Genomic DNA, 10,737 nt, shown 5'->3' on the forward strand with positions numbered 1-10,737 from the left:
TTTATTAGCATGACGTAACAATGTACATATTGCCAAAGCTTACTTTGGAGATTTACAATATTAACATAATTAAAATAATAATAATTAATATTGTCAACTGGACAACAGTAGAACAACTCTTTCTCTCTCTCTGCCTCTCTCTCTCTATGCTCTCTCTCTCTCTGCCTCTCTATCTCTCTCTCTCTCTCTCTATCTCTCTCTCTCTCTCTCTCTCTCTCTCTCTCTCTCTCTCTCTCTCTCTCTCTCTCTCTCCCTTCCTTCCTCTCTCTCTGTCCCTTCTCTCTCTCTCTCTCTCACTCTCTCTCTCTCTCTCTCTCTCTCTCTCTCTCTCTCTCTCTCTCTCTCTCTCTCTCTCTGCCTCTCTCTCTCTCTCTCTCTCTCTCTCTCTCTCTCTCTCTCTCTCTCGCTCTCTCTCTCTATGCCTCTCTCTCTCTCTGCCTCTCTCTCTCTCTCTGCCTCTCTCTCTCTATCTCTCTGCCTCTCTCTATCTCACTGCCTCTCTCTCTCTCTATGCCTCTCTCTCTCTCTGCCTCTCTCTCTCTCTCTCTGCCTCTCTCTCTCTATCTCTCTGCCTCTCTCTATCTCACTGCCTCTCTCTCTCTCTCTGCCGCTCTCTCTCTCTCTCTGCCGCTCTCTCTCTCTGCCTCTCTCTCTGCCTCTCTCACTGCCTCTCTCTTTCTCTCTGCCGCTCTCTCTCTCTCTGCCTCTCTCTCTCAATTCAATTCAATTCAATATGCTTTATTAGCATGACGTAACAATGTACATATTGCCAAAGCTTACTTTGGAGATTTACAATATTAACATAATTAAAATAATAATAATTAATATTGTCAACTGGACAACAGTAGAACAATAATCAAGGGTCAAAATAACCATATATTGAACAATAACAATAAGCATAGAGGACGTATGCCCACAGGTAGCCTATTCTCATTGAATAACATTGAATAAGGGTCTCAAATTTGGGGAAATGACACTCTCTAATTGTTTTATATTTTTGACATTTTTTAAAGAAATGCAGCTCTGTCTCAGGTTCTGCTGTGGTGCAGTGGTTGCACAGCCTTTCCTCTACAGGGAGCCAGGTTTTCCTGTGTCTACTCTTCTCAATGGCAAGACTGTACTTTGTCAAGGTTTTGATCAGTAACCATGGTCAAATAGTTTGCCACGGTGTACTGTCGATTTAGGGCCAGATAGCACTGCATTTTACTTTGTGCTTGTGTTTCCCAATAAGTAATGTAGTTTTGTTTTGACTGTGTTGTAATTTGGTTTATTCTGATTGATTGGATGTTCTGGTCCTGATGCTTCAGTGTGTTAGTAGAACAGGTTTGTGAACTCTGCTGGATGAGGGGACTCATTTCTTTGCTCAGCTCTTGGCATTGCAGGCCTTGGTAATGATATGAGAGGGGGTCACTGTATTTTAGATGTTTCCAAAACTTAATTGCTATTTTTTGAGTTTTTATTATTGTCCTAATTCTGCCCTGCATGCATTGTTTGTAGGATAATCTTAGAGAACTCTGCATGCAGGGTTTCAATTGAGTGTTTGTCCCATTGGGTGAAATCTTGTTTTGCAAGTGGACCCCACACCTCGCTGCCATAAAGTGCAATTGGTTCAATGACACATTCAATTAGTTTTAGCCAAATTTTAATAGGTATTTCAATTAGTACTTTCTCTCTCAGTTCATTCACTGCCTCATTAAGGTGTCCAGTTGAGCTTATTTTTAAACCTAAGTAATTATAATGTGTGCAGTACTCTATATATGTTGTACCAATTGAGAACATTGGTCTAATTCCCTGAGATCTAGATCTTCTCTGGAAAATCATTATTTTTGTATTTTTGGGGTTTACTGCCAGGGCCCAGGTCTGGCAGTACTGCTCTAGCAGGTCCAGGTTCTGCTGTAGGCCATGTGCTGTGGGTGACAGCAGGCACAGGTCATCATGTTTACATTGCCAAAGCAAGTTAAATAGATAATAAACAATACAAAAATGTAAGAAGAAATACATTTCAAATGTCATATTATGTGCAAATAGTTAAAGTACAAAAGGGAAAATAAATAAACATAAATATGGGTTGTATTTACAATGGTGTTTGTTCTTCACTGGTTGTCTGTTTCTTGTGGCAACAGGTCACAAATCTTTCTGCTGTGATGGCACACTGTGGTATTTCACCCAATACATATGGGAGTTTATCAAAATTGGATTTGTTTTCGAATTCTTTGTGGGTCTTTGTAATCTGAGGGAACTCTCTCTCGCTCTGCCTCTCTGCCTTTTATTGCTCTGCCTCTTTCTCTCTCTGTCTCTGCCTCCATCTTTCTGTCTGCCTCTCTCTCTGTCTCTGCCTCCATCTTTTTTTCTCTCTCTCTCTCTTCTCTCTCTCTCTCTCTCTCTCTCTCTCACTCTCTCTCTCTCTCTCTCTCTCTCCCTTTTAATGACTAGTGAGTGGTGAAGGGCATGGTGCTCCCTACTCCCTCCTCTCACCCACTAAATTACCACCATGTGTTACACTGACAGCAGCTATTTCAGAGCAAGGCTGAACCACTAACTAAATCCTCTACTGCAGTGGCACCTCGACTTAACAAAGAGAGGCCTACGTCTAGAGATCTCAACAGTCTATTTTTTTTATACCTCTGCCTGTAATATTGCAGATTTTTAAATGTACAGTGCCTTACAAAAGTATCCATCCCCCTTGGTGTTTTTCCTATTTTGTTGCATTACAAACTGTAATTTAAATTGATTTTTATTTGGATTTCATGTAATGGACATACATAAAATTGTCAAAATTGGTGAAGTGAAATGAAAAAAATAACTTGTTTCAAAAAATAAATACAAATAAATAACAGAAAAGTGGTGCATGCATATGTATTCACCCCCTTTGCTGAAGCCCCTAAATAAGATCTGGTGCAACCAATTACCTTCAGAAATCACATAATTAGTTAAATAAAGTCCACCTGTGTGCAATCTAAGTGTCACATGATCTGTCACATGATCTCAGTATATAAACACCTGTTCTGAAAGGCCCCAGAGTCTACAACACCACTAAGCAAGGGGCACCACCAAGCAAGCGGCACCATGAAGACCAAGGAGCTCTCCAAACAGGTCAGGGACAAAGTTGTGGAGAAACACAGATCAGGGTTTGGTTATAAAAAAATATCCGAAACATTGAACATCCCACAGAGCACCATTAAATCCATTATTAAAACATGGAAAGAATATGGCACCACAACAAACCTGCCAAGAGAGGACCGCCCACCAAAACTCACGGACCAGGCAAGGAGGGCATTAATCAGAGAGGCAACAAAGAGACCAAAGATAACTCTGAAGGAGCTGCAAAGCTCCACAGCGGAGGTTGGAGTATCTGTCCATAGGACCACTTTAAGCCGTACACTCCACAGAGCTGGGCTTTACGGAAGAGTGGCCAGGAAAAAGCCATTGCTTAAAGAAAAAAATAAGCAAACACGTTTGGTATTCGCCAAAAGGCATGTGGGAGACTCCCCAAACATATGGAAGAAGGTACTCTGGTCAGATGACTCTAAAATTGAGCTTTTTGGCCATCAAGGAAAACGCTATGTCTGGCGCAAACCCAACACCTCTCATCACCCCGAGAACACCATGGTGGCAGCATCATGCTGTGGGGATGTTTTTCATCGGCCGGTACTGGGAAACTGGTCAGAATTGACGGAATGATGGATGGTGCTAAATACAGGGAAATTCTTCCAATTGAGAATCTGTGGTATGACTTAAAGATTGCTGTACACCAGCGGAACCCATCCAACTTGAAGGAGCTGGAGCAGTTTTGCCTTGAAGAATGGGCAGAAATCCCAGTGGCTAGATGTGCCAAGCTTATAGAGACATACCCCAAGAGACTTGCAGCTGTAAATGCTGCAAAAGGTGGCTATACAAAGTATTGACTTTGGGGAGTGAATAGTTATGCACGCTCAAGTTGATCAAATGATACAAACCCCCAAAAAATTCATTTTAATTCCAGGTTGTAAGGCAACAAAATAGGAAAATGCCAAGGGGGGTGAATACTTCCACAAGCCACTGTAGATTACTTTTTTACAGGACAGTACATGTTTTCTTCATTAGTTACCGGAATAGAAGAAAATGGACTGACTCATTTTCGTTTTCCGTTACAAAATATTTTGGTACGTTTTGTTATGGTAAGCCCTAATGAATACAACCCTGGTTGGAGGCACAGTGAACGTAGCCAAACAGTGCTTCTGTGACACTTCTACAATGTTCTCACTGTCAACATGTCAAGTTAAGGTTGCGATGACATGACTTGAGAGAGAGACTGGACTCTGAAGAAGTCACCACTGATGATGTCACCATGACCTGATGTGTTTTCTAGGAGCTGATTGGGCGGATGCTGCAGGTGAACGTGGAGGCTCGCTACACGGCACAGGACATCCTCTCTCACCCCTGGGTCACGGTAACTTGTCTTGTGGACTTTTGTGGTGTGTGTGATGTGTGTGTGTGTGTGTGTGTGTGTGTGTGTGACACCATAAAGGAGAATATGTGTGTGTCTCTGCAGGATGACAACATGGAGAACAACATGAAGATGGAGGTGTCAGGTAAACTGAGGACACACTTCAACACAGCGCCAAAGCACAGCACAACCACAGCAGGAGTGGCAGTCATCATGGTGAGAACACGACGACAACATTCACTATCACAACCCATCATTCTCCTCTCTATGGAGACTAGTTTCTGGTCACGTTTCCCTTACACACATTGTTTATCTCCATATACTTTCCCTCATCTGCACTCTCTGTATTCCAACATCTGTCGTACATAGACACCCCAGAGTCCTCGTCTGTAGATGCTTGATATTTTCAGAATTGTGAAACCATGGCCAGATTTTCTTGCCACCAGTCGTATTCTGAAGGAACCAAAAACAAAGCATCAGCTTATATTTTAAGATTGATCAAAAACAAAAATGAGCTGTAACAAATGTTAGTCAGTTCAGCACTACACCTACTCACTTTCAAACCAAGAATAACCATTTTCACATATAGTACTATTAATCAGTTAGTTACATAAGAGTTAGATCCAAAAGAACATGAGAGATTATCTAACAGGAAAGATAAGAAATGGACAACTTCTGTTCATGTAATCATATCACTGAGGGTTTTAAGAGAGCAGAATTGATTCAAAATGCTTTCCCCTGGGATTACACATGGATAAATCCTGATTCATCATCTTATCTCTAAAACACTTTTTCGTCCTTGTAGTAGAAATGTAGTGTTTTAGCATTGACGCAATGTTCTCAGTGACTCCAGAGTACATTGGTCTAAAGAGGTACATCCTTAGTCATATCCTCCTATCCTCTTTATCTGTTTTTAAGCTTTGTCCCACAAGCCTATGCACCTCCTGGCACAGTTATGTAACTTCCTGTTGTGGGTAGTGAACTTCCTCTCGATCTGCCGCACACTTCTAGTCACATCACTTCCCCACCCACCCACTCTGGTCCACTTGGGGGTCTATGGAGCTGGAGCTGGCCTGTCAATTACCAATACAACATAGGTCTGTCAATGGATGCATCTCAATTAGCTCCCACTTCCTCATCTCCTTCCTTGTAGGTGAAGATGAAGGAGAGGAGACAATGAGAGGAAGCCACCTGTGTCCAGTATACCCACTGCAGCAGTAGAAGGGGATTAGCATGTGCTAAGGGGCGTGTAAGGGTTCATTTGGGACTGCCCCTGACTTGGGGGGTAAACCTCATTTTGTTGAAAATCTCCTTTGACAGTTTGAGATGTAAAGGTGATCCCTGCGCCCCCCATGCTCATCCCACTCCCACCTCATCCCAGGACCACAGGGGAAGCTTTGGAGCTGAGTGCAGGGTACCGATTTCCCCCGTCCGCCGCTTTCTTCCCCTCTCCCAGCTCCAGTAATGCCTCTCTATAACAGATTGATCTGGGCAGAATAACTCAGTAACTTTCTCCAGTGGCCTTCAATCAGTTTGCATGGCTGCTCTGCCCCCTCGTGTAATTCGCCTAAGGTCTTCTCTCCTCCTCCAATGGGGCCTCTTTCATTTTCTCTCCCTCTCTCTTTCTCTCTCTCTCTCTCTCTCTCACTCATCCTCCTCTCTCATCCTCCACTTTTTTCTCACTCATAATCATCTTCATTAATCAACTTGTCTCTGTGTGGACTGACTTTGTTGACAATGATGTCACTGCTGTGATGAGAGTTGTTGTCTGATTTTAGGTTTGTACATGTTTATTGTATTCTGTGTTATTGGCTGGCTGGGTGGTTATTTGGCATGCTAACTAACTAGTCGTAAGAGAAGCCCTCATTGCTTCTGCTGAATTTATGTTTAATTTGCCCCCGTCTCTGTCACTCATCCAAAGTAGTGCTTTTATAGTTAATGCCCCTACAATAACCTGGGGACATTACATGTCTGTGGCAATATATTTTATGTCTATGTAAAGCCATGATCCTACTCCTACATGTATTGGCCATCATTGTAAATAAGAATTTGTTCTTTACTGACTTGTCTAGTTAAGATAAATGTTAAATAAAATAAAAAATAAATAACAATTGGCCATGTCAATGGCAGGTTGACGTTTATTGTCATGAATCTAGCCCTGGAGGCAGAACTGAGCGATTTCCGCTAGATGGACCAGCTGCAAAATTGGGTATATCGTAAAAATTAATTAAAACAAAAATGAGTTTTTTGGTCTTAATTTAAGGTTAGAGTTAGGCATTAGGGTTAGCAGTTTGGTTAGGGTTAGGTTTAAAATTAGATTGTATTACTTTGTGGCTGTGCCAGCTAGTGACCACTGCAGAGCTGCCTCCAGAACAAGATTCATGACAATAAATGCCAACCTGCTGTCAATGTCCTTTGGATATATTACAGTTCATCTCCTTATAATTGTTAAATTAAGCTCTACCACCACCTTGTGGTAAAACATTTAAACTGCACTACTGCACTGGATGAGAGAGACAGATGAAAATTGCTTATATTGCCTTGGATTTAACATTCCTTTAGCCTTACCAAAGTATAGTACTCCCCAGAAGTTAAGATTTTTCTAAAATCATGTCAATGAGCGAACTAGCATCCTGAGAGATAGTTGTCATAGCAGACTTTAGGGCTAATTAGTTCCAGGCCTGAAGAGCCACACCACTGGGCACACACTGGTTGAATCAACGTTGTTTCCACGTCATGTCAATGAAATTTACATTGAACCAATGTGTAATAGACGTTGAATTGATGTCTGTGCCCAGTGGGACACCACTGCTTTTTTTGTTTAGACTTGGAAACCAGGTGAGTAGTGGACTCTCTGGCTAACCAATGACATTAACTGTTCACTTAGCTACCAGGGACAGAGGAAAACTAGCAGTTCTGTGGCACACCAGAGCAGGAATCAAACAGCCCTGATTTCTGTGTCTCCTCTAATGTTGTTGAGCTGTGAGTAAGACTAGTCTCTGTCCCCTCTGCTTCCTCCCCGCCCCCTCCACCCCTCCCCGACACGCCCACATTGCCACCCTCTGAATTAGCTCCAAGGCAATGGTATGTACTAACACTGAAGGCTACGCTTCTTTAATGCTTCTTCACTGACGCCACTAAGACTCACTCACCAAAGGGAACATGGGAAATCTTGATGCCTTCTGATTGTTACATAGTTGAGTATTATTATTATAGCAATCCAAATGATCTGCAATTCCAGATCTGATCTTCAGTATCTATAATTGGGTTGGGTTGTGATGAGGCAAAATCTCTCTAGCATCATTTCTCATTTTCCCTTACACTGAGCATTGATGATATGATTTGCTGTCTTGTTGGGTCAGTCTACTACTGTGAAGGGTCTGTCACTGTAACATCATCCTATCTATGGATCCATGGAAGTTCCTGTCCATAGTTTTTGATTTTTATCTACTGTGTTAACGTTACATATAAATGTTAGTCCATGTTAGTTACTGTGTCAGAGATCAGTTGCTAAAGGTATATCCTGTGAGATTGAAAGTCATCTAGGGTCAGTTTTCTCTTTCCATTATAGATTGACCCACTATTTTTTATTTCTGTCTCTCCCTACCTGTTTGGTTCTGTTGAATTGTACAGTACAGCAGGTGAGTGTTGGTCTGACTTTCTCTCTCCCTAACCTCTGACCTCTACCAGAACACAGCTCTAGATAAGAAGAGGATCCAGCTGACTCGTCGCAGCCAGAGGCCCACAGCACCACCTCCACCCCCACCACTGCCTGGGAAGAAAGTAATCCATCCTGCAGCCATGCCAGTCAAGCAAGCCTCACCAGTCTCACCCAACTCCAAGCTGCCATCACCCACCAAGCTGCCATCACCCACCAAGCTGCCATCACCCACCAAGCTGACATCACCCACTGAGCCTGCCCTGCCAGAGGAGGAACCCAAGAGCCCTCAGACGGATGTGCCCGTCCCTGTTTCCCCTCCCATCTCTCCTTCAACACCTACCAGACCTGTTACCTCTCCCTCTGTCCCTCTCTATCCTTCCTCTCCCTCTGTCCCTCTCTCTCCTTCCTCTCCTACCAAGCCTAACATCTCTCTCTATCCTACCTCCCCTACCAGGCCCAACAACTCTCCCTCTCCTTCCTCTCCTACTAAACCTGTTATCTCTCCCTCTCCTTCCTCTCCTACTAAACCTGTTATCTCTCCCTCTCCTTCCTCTCCTACCAAACCTGTTATCTCTCCCTCTCCTTCCTATCCTACCAAACCTGCTATCTCTCCCTCTCCTTCCTCTCCTTCCTCTCCTACTAAACTTGTTATCTCTCCCTCTCCTTCCTCTCCTACCAAACCTGCTATCTCTCCCTCTCCTTCCTCCCCTACCAAACCTGTTATCTCTCCCTCTCCTTCCTCCCCTACTAAACCTGTTATCTCTCCCTCTCCTTCCTCTCCTACCAAACCTGTTATATCTCCCTCTCCCTCTCCTTCCTCCCCTACCAAACCTGCTATCACTCCCTCTCCTTCCTCTCCTTCCTCTCCTACTAAACCTGTTATCTCTCCCTCTCCTTCCTCTCCTACCAAACCTGTTATCTCTCCCTCTCCTTCCTCCCCAACCAAACCTGTTATCTCTCCCTCTCCTTCCTCCCCTACCAAACCTGTTATCTCTCCCTCTCCTCCCTCTCCCTCTTCACCTACCAAACTCAAAATGTCCCCCTCTCTTTCCTCTCCAACCAAGCTCCATTTCTGTACCTTCCCTCCTGCCTCTCCTATGCCTGTTACTTGCCCCACTCCTTCATCACCTTCCAAATGCAAAGCTTCCTCCCCTCCTCCTGCCCCTTTCTCTCCCTCTGACTTTCCTAGCCCTCCCTCACCCCTGACCTGCTCCCCTCCCACTTCCCCCACCCCTCCATCATCCATTACCTGCTCCTCCCCAACCGTGCCCCAACCCCTGGTGGGCCTTGACGTTGAAGCTGTCGCTGCTGCTACCGCCAGAGAGCTGTGAAAAAGAATGATGGATGAGAAGACTGGCTGCTGGACCATGGTCTACTTTGTCCCTTTCCAGCCCCCTTACCGCCACCCACTGTATCCCCAGACCTATGGGTCGCATGTAGGGGGCTAGATACAGATAGACCTTCCACCTCCATCCTCAGTACAGTATATCAGCTGATATCCACTGCTGTATCGTTCTTAGCAACAAGCAACAAATGGTAAAAAACAAGCAAAATGGCTCCTACAACCTATAGTACAATCTCTGTAGAGAACCCATCATATCCACGCTCCAAGATGGAGTTTGAGGTGTTTTGTACATTTTGGTTGATTGTATATACAGTATGTGTGTATTTATATATGAGAGATGTGGAGAAAACAGAGTGGTTTCAGATGGGGTTTTCTGGAATGACTTCTGCTAACGTTTATTTTTGGTTTTATTTATTGTCTCTGGTTGGTTGGTAGACACGCACACATGTTGATAATGGCTATAAGTGTATTATTTGGTGTGCTTGCCGTCTGTTGTAAGATAACATACTACTGTAGATGTATATAGTATTGTATGACAGACACAAGAGGCATCCAAATGAAAGTTGAAGGTTTGAGTTTGTTTTCTTCTTTTGCCTGTAAGCCTGTTTATCATTGGTCTGCTGTGGAGCCTGTAGTGTTTAACTGCTGAACACCAAAAGAGAGACACAACAGAATAGAAGATGAATGTGTCGATGAGGAGAGGTGTGCCTGTGAACTAGCTGCCAGATCAGGGGTGTGTTCAGGGCGGCAGGTAGCCTAGTGTTTAAGAGCATTGGGCCAGTAACCGAAAGTTCGCTGGTTCGAATCCCTGAGCTGACTAGGTGAAAAATCTGTCGATGTGCCCTTGAGCAAGTCACTTAACCCTAATTGCTCCTGTAAGTCGCTCTGGATAAGACCGTCTGCTAAATGACTCAAATGTAAATGTTAATCAGGAAGAAAACAGGAAGGGACTTCCTGGACTTTTAAAATGTTTTTCGTTGTGTGCCCTAATGAACCTGACCCAGTAGCTAGAAATTCCCTTTCTGAAACCAGCTTGGCTGAAAACACTGGGAGCTCTATACCCTCATATACTCATTTATTAGTACAGATTTACCTGATAATAATGTGAGGCTGTTCTACTTTCTTGTCTTACTTTGTCTGTAATGCACTTGTTTTAAAGTCCATGGTTACGTCCCAAATCGCACCCTATTCCCTATATAGTGCACTACTTTTGAGCAGGGCCCATAGGGCATTGGTAAAAAGTAGTGCACTATGTATGGAAATAGGGTACCTAGCCTACTGCAGTTGGTTAGGGTTTAACCCTTC

The 10,737-nt window shown here is 43.6% G+C and overlaps 1 protein-coding gene across 1 annotated transcript; it reads left to right on the forward strand.

The window, feature by feature from the left end:
• Positions 1 to 4,167: 4,167 nt before the first annotated feature.
• On the forward strand, positions 4,168 to 9,378 carry LOC311109956 (uncharacterized protein; the record flags this gene model as incomplete). Its single annotated transcript, XM_084188473.1, has 5 exons — positions 4,168 to 4,200; positions 4,349 to 4,429; positions 4,532 to 4,642; positions 8,117 to 8,395; positions 9,277 to 9,378. 5 exons carry the CDS (start codon positions 4,168 to 4,170, stop codon positions 9,376 to 9,378), a joined length of 606 nt encoding a protein of 201 aa, XP_084044599.1.
• Between the last annotated feature and the right edge of the window lie 1,359 nt (positions 9,379 to 10,737).

The sequence above is a fragment of the Coregonus lavaretus genome (assembly GCF_964263955.1).
Source record: "Coregonus lavaretus genome assembly, contig: SUPER_35_unloc_1, whole genome shotgun sequence".
NCBI lineage: Eukaryota > Metazoa > Chordata > Actinopteri > Salmoniformes > Salmonidae > Coregonus > Coregonus lavaretus.